We start from the raw sequence: 16717 nt of genomic DNA on the forward strand, positions 1-16717 counted from the left end.
TCAATATATCCTGATCAATCATCCTTGAGGGATGTGTTGTAATAGGGAGCCATCAGGGTATCAGAAGAGAAAGAGAGATGTTTCATAGCTGAGAACTGAGTCTATGTTTGAAGTGTTTAGGGGAACTGAGAAAGTAGGGAGAAGCTGAATTAGGGTAGGTGGGGCCAGATTACCATAGAAGCTATCAGACAATAGAGAACTGAGGAAGGTTCTTGAGCAAAAATGATGTGACAGAAGTAATGCTGTGTGGAGCCCGTGTCCCCATGCCAAGTGTACTGTGTGCAATATGCAACTGCATGTTGCAGTGTCATTATTGATTATTACAGGTTTCCCCACTAGCCTATACACATGGGTGGCTTCCACAATACCCAAACTGGAATACTGGATACAATTTGAGCAGTAAGACAAAAATATACAGAAAACAATTCATATAGCCACTACAAAAAAAATCCTGTAGAACATGGCACTGGTGGCTCATGCCTGTAGCTTAGCTACTTAAGAGGCTGAGATCTGAGGATCACAGTTCAAAGCCAGCTTGGGGAGGAAAGTCCATGAGACTATCTCCAATTAACCACAATAAAACTTGAAGTGGCACTGTGGTTCACAGACACCACTCAGGCCCTGAGTTCAAGTCCCATGACCAAGAAAAAAAACAACCAGTAGAGAAGTTCGTCAAAAATTTTAAAATAGATCCAGCAATCTCACTGTGTGGTATATGTCCAAAGGACATAAAAAGATAGTTTTACCCTATGTTTTTACAGCTTTATTCACAATAACCAAGGTGAGGAATCAGCCTAAGTGCCAATCAATGAATGAATGGATTAAGAAAATGTGGTGACATATACACAATGGAATACCATCAAGCAAGTGAAAGTTGTCATTTGTCACAGCATAGATGGATGACCTGGAAGGTATTGTTCTAAGTAAATTAAGTCAGGCATCAAAGTAAAATGGTGTATGATCTCATTTGTATATAGAATCTAAAAAGAGTTGGTCTTATAGAAGGTGAGTTAAGAAAACTGGTTAAGCCAGATATCAATTGCCTGTGCTTATTATCCTAGCTAGGAAGCTGGGATCTGGAAGATATAAATGCTATTGTGGATGGGTAGAAAAGTTCAACAGAATCCAATCTCCAAAATAACCAGTAAAAAGCAGAGTTGAAGGTGTGGCTCAAGTTTGGACACCAACCTAGCAAGCAAGCCAAGCAAATGTGGAACCTTGAATTCAAACTCTAGTAACACACACACACACACACACACACACACACACACACACACACACACACACACACACACACACACACACACACACACACACACACACACACACACACACACACACACACACACACACTAAGAGGCTGTAGAGATTCACTGGAGAATGAGAAGTGGTTAACAATAATGTGTGGTATAACTCAAAAGAAACAGAGTATTTTGAATGTATTTGCCATAGAGAAATGATGAAAGTTTGAGATGATTTATGTTAATTACCCTGATTTGATCACTATGGAATGGAATGTATACATAAATTGAAACATCATTGTGCTTATAACTATGTATAATTATGTGTGGATAAAAATTTTTAGAAGTAAATACTGAAAGAGAAAAGAACTCACGCATCAAGAAGATAAAATCATAAACATATTTTCACTCACTAACATTGTTGAGTTTATAGACTAATAGTAACATGCACCTGTGACATAAAAGGCAAACAGATTTGAAAACCCAAGTATATTTAGAAAGTTCCTTTTAGATTAAGAAGCCTCCCAAAAAGTGCTTGAGTGAATAAATTAGTAAAATAGGAAAGGAAAGCCAATTAGGAGAGCATCAGCAGCACTGAAACAGGAAGATAGGAGGACACAGACAGGTGGCTAGCAGGCAGTGGGCAAAGCCATGAAAGAGGGACGATAATATAGCCCTTGCCAGATGCTGACATCTGATTTGACTCTTAGTATATGCTAATAAGTGGATTATCTCAAGATGATACTGATTTCAGATTTTGGAGAGTATGGAGAGTTGAGAGAAAGAAGTTAGTGGTATAGAAGAAGGATGACAGAGTATAGGTGAGAGTTTTTTATTTCTCTATCTTCCACAATAGTAAATTTGTCAGGACTGGCTTTTCCATTGCTACTCCTCTAAAAAGGCACATGATGTGCATGGCTTCACTGGATGTTTAGTGGGGGACATCATTTCCTTCAAACCATCTCAAATAGCTTGAAAGCGGTCAACACTATGGCAGTTTTTAAAGGAAATATTTGGGCTGGAGGCAGAGAGCAGTAAGCAAGCAAGATCAAAGCCTTGAGTTCAAACTTTACTACTGCCAAAAACACACAAAATTTAAAAAATAAAATAAAATAAAGTGATTCTGATCTTCTTTATATCTGTCCATGACTGATAAATTCTATGAAGATATTCTAGCCTGTTTGTGTGTTCCAAGATTCAGACAGCATGTCCCTTCCATTTTTGAAAGCAAAATGCATAATAAACTTAATTAAAAACACATTTAATTAAAATGCAATAAGAACAGATGTAAATTTCTTTTTCCATTGTTATTGTATTTGGTTCAATACACATATTTGCTCTTTCGTATTGCTATAAGAATGGAATTTCTTTTTGTTAATTTTCTTTCCTTTTTTAAATTATTTTTAAGTAGTTGTACAAAGGGGTTTCAATTCAACATATCAATTTATGAGTATAATGCATCTAGATCAACATCACTCTTCCATCCTCTCTCCTTCCTGTCTATCCCAACCCACCCATACCCTCAAGTTACCTGGTTAAAAATGGAATTTCAATTAAGTATCTTTTAAGATCTTAGTCTAATAGGCTTGGGCAAGATAGACTTGATATCTATACAATATAATGTTTGTAATATTGTTTGGAAACAACTAGAGATTAAAAATAGGATTACAACGTTAAGTTTAAATGGAAAGTTAGAGATGATTTTCTTCACATTTTATTTTACACATTAGGAAACTGAGACCCAGGAAGGCCATTTGTTCCCAGTGGCTTTATCATGGGACAAGACAGCCCAGGAACTCAGTTTTATGGTTCAAACTAAATTTATCCCAGCTATCTCTAGATGAAGAGTCAGTGTTGTGTCTTGTTAGAATTGTTTTTGTAATGTATTTTAAAGTAGTTTAGTATCTCTAACAGTCTGATTTTTTTCTTTTAGTGAACATGGTGAACTTTAAAACTTTTTTTTTTAATCAGTCATGGGGCTTGAACTCTGGGCCTGGGCACTGTCCCTTAGCTCTTCAGCTCAAGGCAAGTGCTCTACCACTTGAGCCACAGCACCACTTTTGGTTTTCTGGTGGTTGATTGGAGATAAGAGTCTCACAGACTTTCCCGCCCAGGCTGGCTTTGAACTGTAATCCTCAGATCTCAGCCTCCTGAGGAGCTAGGATTACAGGAGTAAGCCATTGGTGCCCAGCACACTTTAAAACTTTTAAGAAGACAGAATACAACTTAAATCTCCAGTTGTAAGCTCTGTTTCCAGCTGCAAGACAGTCATTGGGAATAGATACTGCATTCCTGATCATTTCTTTTATATAAAGTTTTAATTTTCCTAAATATAGTTTTCATTTTCATTAGGAAATTTTCTTGAGGGGAAAAGTTTTCCCCCTCTGATACCTTATAATGAAATAAATAGCTTGGGGGCAATCAAAAACTTTTTTCAGTATTTATAACTACCATGGACAATCTTTACAATTTACAGCCATGTTAAGTACAAGATTTGTTTTATATGTCTGCCAAGGACCCCTTTCAGGCAAACTCACTTTAATCATAGGTGTAATCTAAGGTTTAATCTAAGGTTAAATGTGATGCAGGTCAGTAAGATCCTGCCCCAGGTTTGGGCAGTATGATATAACAAGCTTTGTATCTGAGTTAGGAATCTTCCCGCCTAATAAACTGTTACCATCTAAGGAAAGCCTCAGAACTCTTTCCTAAAATATTATGTAAGTTCATCCATCACCTCCAGATGCCTTAACCAATTAAAAAAATTATTAAAGCACTCTTCCTCCAACTCCTACATATCCTCCAGGACACACCATGGCAGTAGCACTGAGAAACTGTGTGAGACTATGTTTACAACCATTTATTCTGCTGATCAGAATTTCCTTCTAAACCTTTCTCCCCAGTACTCAGACAGGAAATCCTCTCCCGCTTATTTTCCATGACTGAACTCCATCCACTGCTGCTCCATTCCCCTTCTTGTTTCCCTCCCTTCCTGTGATTAAGCACAAGTATTCCTAGGGCCCATCCCTGGCAATTGACTGACTAGTTGACTCAGGCCAGACTCACACTCATGGTTTAAAGAGTCAGAATATCCTGTGAGTCAAGTTTTTCTCTCTACTTCCTTCAAGGACCTAGCAGCCTAAAAGAGTTGGAAGGCAACAGTAAGATGTGGTGAAGGGTCTTAAGAAAAATGACACCATGCTCCAGAGAGTTATTCGAGTTCTGTCAGGACCTGGCAAAGTGATCATATTGGAAATAGGTCTTCACTGATGTAACCAAAGTGGGGCTACACCAGAGTAAACTGGGTCCTGGGCCAGTATGAATGGTGTTCTTGTAAGAAAATAAGAGATGGATATACACAGAGAGGATAAGGTCATGCAAAGACAGAGCCACCCAAGGAAAACAGCATGTAATGACCAGGGCAGAGATAGGAGTAATGCAGCCATAGACCAAGGCAATACCAGATGGTTAGAAAAAGGCCTGGAGTCTCAGAGAAACTGAGCCTGCCAACACTTTGATTTCAGACTTCCAGCCTCTGGAGTGGTGAGAGAGAAGGCTGTGATGGTTTAAAGCCCCAAGCCAGTATTCATTTGTACAGCAGCCAGAGGAAACGAATACAAGCTGGAGTCACTCAGGGCTGCGACCAGCCACTGTAGTCCTCCTTTAAGGTCCACACATGTAAGGTGTGTAGGGTGGATGATGAATCTTATGCTGTCTCCTGAATAAACCAGGCTGACTTGGATCCTGAAAGTTCCATTTTCCTGTCACAAAAATCCCTGATTAAATTCTTACCAGTCTCTTTTAGGAGACTGGATTCTGTTCTTCATTCTCTATAGCCACTATCCAACCCTGTTGAGATCAAGTTCTTCACCTGGGATCACATGTCACAAATATCTCTCTTCCTGTGCAGGGCCAGACCCATTGGACCAAACCTCTTAGCTCTGAGCAGTGCTTTGGTACCATCTACCTCTTGGCTCTATGGTTCCTGAGCGTAGCCCATTCGGCCTCCTTCCTCGCTCCCCACCAGGCCCCACTGTGGAGCCCCAGCATCTGAGTTAGGGAGGAGTTCCAAAGACTTCAGGCTTTGTTAGGTCTTTAACAGTACTTCTAGCTAATGCTAGAATACAGACAGAGGAACTCATCACTCCATACCACAGTGAGAGTCACTGATCACTCACTACAAATTCATAGTTCCTCCCCACTGTTGGTGTCATGGGCACAACAATTCCGCCGGCACAGCATGCTGGAACAAGTGGGCAAGGCTGATAATGACCTGAGGGGACTCCTGACCCAGTCACCCTAGTTCTGACCAGTTACCCTGAGCCCCTAGCGACCAATCAACCAACCCATGATGATCATTCTGCCCAGGGAGTGAATGCAGTACAGCATGTGGATGGATGGCATCTTACCTGCCCATGACAGGACCTGACATGATCATCCACCATAGCTCACCTGCACTGCCCGCTATCCCTGTCACACTCGTGGATGGCAGCGCCCACGGTGCCCTTTCTGGAACAGTTGCAGCTTTCACAGCCAGTCAGGGGGTGGAAGCTGAAGGAATCCGTCTCACAGGTCTCGCACTGGGGCCTGACCGTGTGGGGAGGGCAGAGGCACTGCCCTGTCATCTCTTCACAAAGGCGCCTGCCGCAGTTGCATGCTGCAGGGAATAAAGAAATACCACATGAGGCTGAGGGGTGGTAGACACTACTGCCTAATCACCAGCAGGACCACGCCAGCCACCAGGACTTCCAGAAGAAGTCCAGCCAGGAGACGTGTTTTATTTTCTCTTCATTGTGGACATGATTGAACATGATTGATCTGCGAGTCCCTCTTTTTGGGATCAAAACCAAACATAGCAAATTATCGTGTGCTGACCCTAAGTCAGGCACAACTGGGCTAATTGGCTCCAAGCTAGATACTTCAAAGAACCCCACAAACTGCTAGTGTAGATTCACCTGAAGGTTCTGGAAGAAAGCCAACCCAGGACTACTCCCTGAAGCAGCCCTTACAAGGTCTTGCACTGCAAGTCTGAAGCCCAGGCTCAGTACATAATACAGGAGTTACATGGCTCTTGCTCATTCAGGCAAAGATCAGTCCCCCTGGTGGGCTGAGTACCTACCATGCACTCCTCACTGCCATACCACATCCCAGACCCATGCACTGGGTCATGGGATGATTTTTTGATAGTTTAGCAAGTAGTACTTCCATGTAACCCTGGCTCTCTTATCTCAACAGAGTTTTAGCTCAGTCCCAAAATCCCCTCAGAAGGGGATTGAGCTGTCCACGAAAAGTTCACACTCATGCAATACACCAAGTACCTGGATCACATAGCACAAGAATCGCAAATGTTTATATTCTGGAGCCTTGCCACTCAGAACATGGTCGATGGCTCGGAGGCCCGGGTGGGACCTGGGTGCTCACTGGAAATGAGAGTCGCAGACCCCAGGCTAGGTGTCCTGAATCAGGATCTGCATTTCATAAGACCTCCCCATGAGTCTCCACAGAGTGGCTTCTGAGAAGTTCTGCCCTAGGTGCGCATCAACCCCTGGGGACCAGGAAAGGCCTCCGAGGCCTGGGAACACTCACTTACGCTTGCATTGAGGGAATCCATAGTGACCCACAGCACAGCGGGTACACTGCCGCCCAATGACGTTGGGCTTGCATTGGCACTGCCCGTCTTCGGGGCTGCAGTGACGGCCAGTGGCCCCGGCTGGGTGGCACTCACAAGGCAGGGCACCATTATGGTAGAAGGCCACCAGGGACTTGGCAGAATTCTTACAGAATCCCGAGGCTGTCTGGGGGCTGTGGAAATGAAAACAACTCATGATTGACACCCTGAGACATGTGTCTAGAAATGCCCCCCCCCTCAACCTTCTCTTTCCCATTGCTCTACTAGCTGTGTCTTTGGGAGGGGTTCCGGGCTCTGGGAAAATGAGAATATTCCCTCTCCCCTAACAGCCAGGTATAGCTACTCTATTCCCCACAGAGGACATCACAGGAATGATAAGCGGGAACTTGGGGGTGGCTAGAAGCAAAGGGTAAACATACACTTACAGGTATGTGAGTTATATCTCAAAAAAGGAGTTACTTTTAAAGCATACCTACAGGTGTGGTAACAGGATAAGGAGAAGGAAGAGAATCATCTACACATACTAAAGCCTACTTTTTCCAACCAGCCAACCAATTAGGCCTGACCCCATTTCACAAATAAAGTAACTGAGGTGCCTACAAGTTAAGTGACATTCCCAGGACTGAGAAGTATGGAGCAGCCAGTCAGACTTCAATGCGCATCAGCTGGGCTTTTGATATGACTGTATAGGAGGCCTATGTCCCTGGGGCCTCTGGAGATGCTTGGTCCATCAAGAAGCCTACGTGAGGGCACTGGGGCCAGCAGCAGAGCTCAAATAAGGAATGTCCTAATCCTTAGCACTTAGGGATGTGAAACGAGGGCACAAGAAGGCCACATTTTCTGGACATTCTCCATTTAGGATGGCAGAGGCAAGTGGGTACCAAGACTAACATCTTTGCCAGTGGAGAACACCCTGGGTGGTACCTTTTAGAAATCTGTGGTGGCAAACAGAAAGGATCAGAGAAAAACAGGCCTTTCTAACAGACCCCAGAACCCAGCTTGAGGGCAGAACTCGGTTGAGATCAAGGATGAGGGTAGTCAGTCATTCTGCTCCAGGGCACATGGTAGGGTCCATGGATGTAGAGACAGAACTTCATCCTCCTTGGACCCCTGCTTCACTGCCACTTCCTTGGTGGGGGGAAAGAGAAAAGGCCCAGGGCCAGCCCCTCCCTGGACTTTGCTGTGCTTGGGAATAGGAGCATGCGCTGTCCCATACCAGAGCCTTGACACAAAGTGACACTTACTTGATATGAAAACTGTTCCCTCCACAACTGTTAATAAACTCGAAGGACTTGTCCACCAATTTTTTGTGAAGTATCTGGTAGTCATAATTCTCTGCAGGCACCACTAGAACTCGGACCTAAAAGAAACCTATGGTCATGTAACTTGGATTTGCACGCCACTGTCTGTCCATTACACTTGCTGTTCACTAAGAATCTGTGCCCTATTGTTTAGCCCACATAAGGCTAACATAAGACTGGGTTAAAGGCTTGTGTGCTAGAAAATAGAGCTTGGGAAGATTCCTTGGAGCACCAGCTCAGAGCTTCAGCGGCCTTGAATCTGAGCAGGGTCAGAAGACTTGGGAATAAACAAGGTCCGTTAGCATGGTCAGACAGTCAAAGGACCCATGGCTGGGGTTCCCAAGCACCTCCAGGGACTGTCGTTTTGTGTGTTTTAAAGGTAAGTAAGTGAAGTGGCAGAATCAACATGTAACCTGATGCCAGGGCTGGCCCCAGAAGATTACTTAGGACCTTGTAAGGAATAACTGTAGTCTTTATAAGTCCTACTATTTGTTTCTCCTTATAACTGAACAAATCAGAATGTGCCTCAAGCAAATACCATGGGAAGTTTCAAATGCCTTTGTCACCTTTCACTAGCTTCTAGCTTATAGAAACCCCATGCTTCTTCTGCTTTCCAATTCAATAGGCATTTGCTGAGCACTTTTGGCCGGGCAGTGTTGTAGGCACAGGGGATAGAAAATGAATGTCCCATGCCCTAGGACCATGGCATCCTCAGAGAGGAAGAGGAGGCATAAGTGCAGCACTGCGGGTCACAGGGGAAAGTCCAAGACATGTTTTCTTCCTGTCTGGAAGGCTCCATAGAAAAGACAAATTGTGAACCAGGATAATGCACTAACAGCATTTCCCCAAGTAAAGAAGTGGATAGACATATCAAAAAAATTAAGCATGTGAAAATCTAGTGGCATGAGAGAAAATGACATGTGCAGTGGTAAATGGCGAACACAATCAGAGAATAGAGTGGCAGGGGTTACAGGGAGAAGAAAGAGGGAAATATCAAGAGAGGTAGATAAAAGATGAGTTAGGAAAACGTCAGGCGTGCTCTGGATCAGAGTTAAACAGGTGGCTCAGAGTGAGACAGCTAGACCAGAGTGAGACATGTGGACCAGTGGGAGGCAGATGGACTGGGGTAAGAAGGAAGACCACAGTGAAACAGAGAGCAGAACCTGTCATGGTGAGGAATTCCCTAAAAGGTTCCTGTGTTGTATGGCATACCCAGGGCCACTTCTGCAAGGTGAATAACTTCCAGGAGAGGATAAGATAGACAACAGGAATGTAGGACAGAAAGGAAGACCAGGTCCTGAGGCTCCCGTTGTCTGAATGAGAGACTAGATAACCTGCCAGAACAATCAGACCAGAGCAACATGGCAGAGTGCTGTGGTTCAGAGGAAGGAGAGAGGGCCTATCACCAGGAAGTCTGTCTAATGGGAGGCTATGAGTCCCTCAATCAATGTAATGAACAAAGCAAGCAGTGCTGGGTCTCTGCAGGCAACAGCCCAAGTCTGAAGAGCTCCTAAGATCCTTGGGTGATACAGACAGTCGATAGATGGTCAAATATGTGGTTGGGAGTTCAGAAAAGATTGGGGTTGAATTTAGAGATGTGGGTGCCATTCCCACAGGGCAGAGAGCCACGAAGGGAGCAAGTGAGAAAGTGGGAGAAAAAGCAGCAGTATGGGGCCAAAAGAGGGACCGAGTGAGAAATGCTTGAAAGAGAGGCCAGGAGGATGAGGAGTTGGCAGAGGCTGGTGACAGGCCAGATGCCCACTCCCCATTATTTCTGTCTCCCTTGGTTTTAATTGCCAACCACTTTTTACTTTTGATAGCTATAAATGAAAACCTTTGTCTAGGAAAGTAACTTCAAAAACCATTGTCATGAGCCAAACAAATTCACAGAATGGCAGCCAAACAAGAGCAAAATAGTATGGACAAGCAGAACTCACCAATATTAAGGACTTCCTTTCTGGAACCTTCACAGTCACAGCTACCTCAGGCTCTGAGATGTCAAATTCAACCTGGCCTTCAGTAATCACTTGATCCCGGCATCCAAGCACATGGGGGCAGAAAGAGGCAAGGAAGGAACCTAGACAGAGCAAGAAGATTTCCACTCACAAGCTGGTACACGGATGCCTGCCATGCGTCCAGAGCCTGGTATTGGCAGCTCACCTGACCAAGGCTGTCCTCCATCTACAAACACCTGGGCGGGAAAGGTTGGGTGCACTGTTTGATAAAAGTGGATGACACAGACATACCGGCCCAGGCGTGGTACAAGTCTTCTCAGGGTCACGTGGCGCTAAGGAGAAAACAAAAACAAAAACCAAGAAATGCCCAAGCTGAAAAGCTTTGAAAAATGAGGGGATATTTAAAGGTTGTTGTAGTTTCAGTGTAGGTGGTTCCATTAAAATGAATGAGAGTCAGTTCCTCATTGTAGCTGTGTTGGGCGGGGGGGGGGAGATGTTCAAATCATGGGGACAAGGCCCTCATGAATAATAGATGGATAGGGTCTCTCAGAGTGCCCATTTACAAGTTCTACCGTGTGGTATCTTATGCTGTGGGATGGCATAGTATGAGGTCCTTTGGCAGATGTGGCCACCCATTCTTAAACTTCCCAACCTCCAGAACCATGAGCTAAGTAAACTTCGACTCTTAAAAATGACCCACTCTCAAGTACTCTTTTATGGCAATGTGAAATGAACCAAAGTAGAGATGAAACATCCAAAACAACATAGATAGTCACTGGAGCAAAATGATAACCTATGTATTCCTGCAGAAACCTTAGCATGGGTATTTACAGTACACTTAATTTGCTGTTACAATTGGAAGGAAACTAAATGTCTCTCACCTACGAAATGGACAAGCAAACTGTGCTACAACTATATATTTCATGGAGTCAGGAAGGGGAAGGAGTAATTTGGTTAACTACTTTGAAAATTGGTAATGTTTACCAAAGACAAGCATATAACCTAGCATCTACAGTCCTGGGCATGTCCCATAAGTGTGTCTACTGTAGTGAACGCTAGTTGTAATAACTATATAATAAAGACCCAGCCTCCAGGTAATTTAGTGAAGACTACTTGTAAGACCCCAGGTTTGAATCTTAGCACCACCAAAAAAAAAAATCCTCATAAAAATGTAATAGTGAAAGAAAAGGAGAATGTGTTGTACTCTCTATCCTTCCAACAGAAGGTAGTTAAGCAAAGAAATAGATGGTTTCAGGCCTTTTGTAATGTATAATCTGATTTAAGACAAAACACGCACAGACAATTCATATGACTCTATGATAGAGCTAATTGTGATTCATGAAAAAAAAAGTTTCGGCCTCCATTTGAGATATTTGACCATTGATACATTTCGAATTCTACTACTTTCTGTGTCTTTTGCTTTACAAGTGGACAATACCATAAGGAAGTCCAGAAGTTCACTCTATTGGCCTAGATGGAAAGGTCAAACCACACAAATTCCAGCTCATAGGTTGGGAGCCCTTACCTTAGAATTGGACCCATCCTTAGCCTCCCAGCAATCACAATGAAATCCAGAGCCACACTCCTCCCTCTGCTAAAGTGTGTGAACTCTCTTCTTTCCCAAAGACAAGACAACATCCCAACAGTAACAGAAGAAGTATTGTCGGGGCTGGGAACGTGGCTCAGTGGTAAAGTGCTTGCTTTGCGTGCATAAGGCCCTGGGTTCCATTCCTCAGCACCATATAAGCAAAACAAAACAAAACAAAACAAAAAACAAAAAACCAACCAGAAGTGGCGCTGTGGCTCAAGTGGTAGAGCACTAGCCTTGAGCTGAAGAGCTAGGGGACAATGCCCAAGCCCAGAGTTCAGGTCCCACAACTGACAAAAAGAAGAAGGAGGAGGAGGATGGGGAGGGGAAAGGGGGAGGAGAAGGAGGAGGAAGTATTGTCATCTTTGAGATGAGAGCTATAACCCTGGGAAGGCTAGCCAATTTACAGAAGATCATGTACTAGTTTGATGACAAAACTAGAATTGTCAATTTGATTTTAACTCAGTTCCCTTAACTGTAAAATACTATAGGATCTTATTTGATTTTTCTCTTTCAAGTCCCATTAATTTCCAAGTGTGCTGCTATATGAACTAATATAAGTGGTCTTTGACAATACAAGGACATAATATCATCAGAACCTTAAGTATATTTCCAGAATCTAGAACTTTACAACTCCCATGAGTTTATAGTTGACAGTTTAAAAAAAAGCAACATAAAGTATATTTCACTTCTGTGCTCTAGATAGTCAATTCATATGTGTTTTTTGAGGACTTTTTGCCTGAAAGATACTATTCAAGGTACACAAGGGAATATGTAATAGCTTATTAGCTACAGCAGAGATTCTCAAAGTCTTATGATCATATATAGGGAAACAAAACACAATAAACTCCACAATGCCACACACAGAAGCCTATGCAAATACAAGTATCACAAATGAGCCTTGAAAAATGGCCTATGTACAGAGATCCAAAGGTAAAGGGCACCTCAGGCTGGGTGACCACGGGCAGGATTAACCAGATACCTGTATTTCTGAGTTGCCCACAGTTGAGAGTAGGAGCTTCCAAACTTTAGGGGCATCAGGTTAACCTGGAGGGAATCTTAAAAGACAAATGACAGGTCTCAGCCCAGACTTGGATCAGAACTCTGGCGGTGTGCTTTTTGTATAAGTTTCCAGATAAGGTGGATGCTGCTGATCAGGGCCTTGCTGGTCTAGAAGCAGTACATTCATGTAAAGTCCTACCTGTGGGTCTTCCAAAGTGACGCCAGGAATGACATCCTCAGAAGGGGAAGACGCCTGGGGCAAGAGAGAGGAAGGCCCCCGACTAGGGACATCTAAAATTAAGGCTGTTGGAGGAGTTTCGTGGGGCAAGGAGACACAGGTGGCACTGAAAAATAGAACATTTAAAAATCTTGTTTTACAGTAATCCAAAAACACTATGCAGCTATCTTATCAGCAAAGAAGCAGACTTTGAACACAGGACCAAGGAAGCATCAAAGGGCTGCCTGATGGGAACCACAGGACTCTAAAGACTTTCCTATAGAATTACTGCAATTGGTCAGCCAAGCACATTCTAGCTCCCTCAATGCAACTAATAAAGACAGAAAGAAAATTCTACTTTCAAAGTACAATATGCTAGGTAGAAACGTACTCAAACTTCACTTTCCCCAACTAAAATTAACTATTAAAATGAGAGCAATGCAATACATCATTATCATCTCTCTATATTAATATTGACATAATGTTCTAGAGAAGAGAAACAAATATCCATCATTTCTTTCAGGCACAGGCAGCTCTGCATTGACTTAGAGGTTTCTACAGTCCTAAGTACAAAAACAAGAGTTTCATGACTGGATATTTTTGAATCTACAACAAAACAATCCTACTAAAACTCTGCGCCAATGACTTGATTCTAATAACAGTGTTGTGAGATAAGTCATTATTTTTGTGGGATTTTATTTTCAAATGAAGAGACTCGGACATGAAGAGTAAAGGATTGGGACAAAATAAGGCCTCAAAATAGAACTCAGTGATCCTGCCTTCAAGGCCTGGGCTTAACCATTTCCGCAGCCAGATACTGTGTGCATATCCTGAAATTAAGGAATGCTAGAAAACTTACATCTCTGGAAAATTGTTCAGCTGTCTTTTCTCATTCTAACATCTATCACCAGAGTTCAGCACCTTGGCTTTACAATCATTCCTTCAGTTACACAGAAGTTGAACTTTGTGAATCCAAAATCCTTAATGCTCCAAAATCTGAGATTTTTGGGGGGAACTGACCTAATGCCACAGTAGAAAATCCCTCACCTGATTTTACATGACAAGTCATAACCAGAGCAATATTGTATAAAATTACCTATAGGTGATGTGCATGAGATATACATGACACCTAAAATAATTTCAAATTTAGACTTGCATCACATTCCAAGCTATCTCACTATGCATATGCAATTATTCCAGATTTTAAAAACTCCAAAACCCTAAATGTCAAACAATTTGAACTTCAAGGATAGTCAAGTCTTAGAAGTCTTACAGTATCCTTCAGGGCATCAATAAGGAAAAAAGGAAGGAAATACATTACCTTTGATTAGCAAAAGGCCCATAGCTGGCAATACAATGGACTTGAGGTCTCACAAATTCTGTTGAGAATTCTTCAATGGGTATGATACAAATCTGATGCTGTTGAGCATGCAATGCAAAAAGGCATGATGCAGTTACCAGCAAAACCAGTGACATAGACATTGTTTTTAAAAAAGAATAACAGGGCACTGAATGGCTCATGAGTAATCCTGGCTACTCAGGAGGTTGAAATTTGAGGACTTTGGTTTGAAGCCAGTCCATGCACAAAAGTTTGTGAGACTCTTTTCTCCAACTAACCACCAAATTGCCAGAAGTGGAGCTGTGGCTCAAGTGGTAGACCACTAACTAACTTTACACAAAAAAGGCTCAGGGACAAGTTCAAGCCCCAGGACACACACACACACACACACACACACACACACACACACACACACACACACACACACACACACACACACACACACACGCTCAGGGACAAGTTCAAGCCCCAGGACACACACACACACACACACACACACACACACACACACACACACACACAAAGGCTCAGGGACAAGTTCAAGCCCCAGGACACACACACACACACACACACACACACACACACACACACACACACACACACACACACACACACACACACACACCATCCTGAAATGTTATGATTATTTAAAAATAGTAAATACTGCAGTGTGCCAAGCAAGCCCCATGGTATCATCATGAGCAATAAACTCTTTATTCTATCATAAAGGATCACTGACATAAATTGCTATTGGAATAATCTCATAAATAAAGCTAAGAATAAAATCAAATGAAAGTTAAAAAACAACCCTTTTCAATGATTTTCAGTACTTGGCTTTTCTATCTTTCCCAGCATTGGTACTGGCTCTGGAGAGCCTTGGGCAAGGTGAGAAGGGATGTGGCAGCCAGGTAGCCAGAGAGCCTAGGATGCTCCTGGGAGATATACCCTTCTTCATCAAGAATACCTCATAATACGTGCACACCTGGACTTTACCAAAGAATCCATTTCCAAAGATACGGGGCTGGGAAGTTGGCTCAGTGAAGAGTGCTTGCCTTGCATGCCTGAGGCCCTGGGTTCGATTTCTCAGCACCACATAAGCAAAAAGAAAAAACCCAGAAGTGGTGCTGTGACTCAAGTGGTAGAGCGCTAGCCTTGAGCTGAAGAGCTGAGGGACAGCGCCCAGGCCCAAAATTCAGGCTCCACGACCGGACCCAAAAAACAAACAAACAAAAAACCCCCAAAGATACACATTTTAGGCACACAAGAAAGGCAATTGTTGGGGTTGGAGGTGTGACTCAATTGGTAGATGCTAGCCAATGAGCAAAAGCATCAAGTACCAAGTTCAAGTTCTGGTCTTGGACCAAAAAAGCAAAGAAAGTCATTGTTAATTATCAGTATAATATATTTAAAATCAAAACTAGTAATAACCAGTTTGTTGGTAAAAGTATTAGGAAGAACAAAAATTACTGAATATCACTGAGACGGGAAGAGAGAGATTATAATACTATAAGACCAAGATGGACAAGACCCCAGCCCTCATGGAACATTTGTTCTAGTCAACCTTGACCCTCAATGACATGCAGCTATTTTAAAAATGATAACTCTCTACTTAAAAAATGAAAAGTCATTCCCAGGATAATTTCCCACAATGAGGTTTGATTTGCTTGGATTGCTATGTTTCAATAAGACAGCTATAATTCTGTCAGAATTTTAAGAACACTACTTTCTTATATTCAAAGGTTTGAATATTATCAGGCACAAATAGGTCAGACATAGTCTAATAAGCTGGCCTGGCATTTCCCAGGGCATGATACATGCTTAATACTTGTCATAATAGGAAGTTACTTCACATGTGGATAAACTGAAATTCCCTGAGATACTAATTATAAATCTTACCACACTTTCCTAGACAGATCTCATTGTGTCTGTGTTCAAGTTCTATCATTACAAGAGTATGCATGATTGTTACTGAGCTTTTCCAGTTGTCATTTTAACTTTTTTTTTCTTCCTTTTTTTTTTTTTTGTCTGTCATGGGGCTTGAACTCTGGGCCTAGGCTTCGTCTCTCAGCTCTTTAGTTTAAGGCAAGTGCTCTACCACTTGAGCCACAGCGCCACTTCTGGTTTTCTAGTGGTAAATTGGAGATAAGTCTCATGGACTTTCCTGGCTTTGAACCATGATCCTCAGATCAGATTCAGCCTCTGGAGTAGCTAGGATTACAGGCATGAGCCACTGGCACCCAGCTCATTTTAACTCTTAAGAATGTATATCCAACTAATACTCATGAAATAGAGAAAGTGTTTTTGATATTTGCTATTGTTGTTGTTTTGTAACACTAGGGTTTTAACTCAGTGCTTTGAGCTTGCTAGGTTGGCACTGTACTACTGGAGCCATGCCTCCAGCTCTGTTTGTTTGCTGATTATTTTAAGATCGGGTCTCACAAACTTTTC

General features: G+C 42.6%; 1 protein-coding gene across 2 annotated transcripts in view; it reads right to left on the reverse strand.

Annotated features, from left to right (window-relative positions):
- Positions 1-16717, reverse strand: part of Lama3 (laminin subunit alpha 3) — a 221658-nt gene that overhangs the window by 93388 nt on the left and 111553 nt on the right. For both annotated transcript variants that reach the window (XM_070029434.1, XM_070029433.1), the window contains 7 exons: positions 14252-14349; positions 12913-13057; positions 10329-10455; positions 10106-10245; positions 8112-8227; positions 6829-7040; positions 5691-5895 (listed from right to left, as the gene is read on the reverse strand). In XM_070029434.1, the coding sequence (XP_069885535.1) occupies positions 5691-5895; positions 6829-7040; positions 8112-8227; positions 10106-10245; positions 10329-10455; positions 12913-13057; positions 14252-14349 (1043 nt within the window). The remainder of the gene's footprint in view (positions 1-5690; positions 5896-6828; positions 7041-8111; positions 8228-10105; positions 10246-10328; positions 10456-12912; positions 13058-14251; positions 14350-16717) is intronic.

Source organism: Dipodomys merriami, unplaced genomic scaffold (genome assembly GCF_024711535.1).
Source record: "Dipodomys merriami isolate MVZ:Mamm:240054 unplaced genomic scaffold, mDipMer1.0.p SCAF_2, whole genome shotgun sequence".
Classification (NCBI taxonomy): domain Eukaryota; kingdom Metazoa; phylum Chordata; class Mammalia; order Rodentia; family Heteromyidae; genus Dipodomys; species Dipodomys merriami.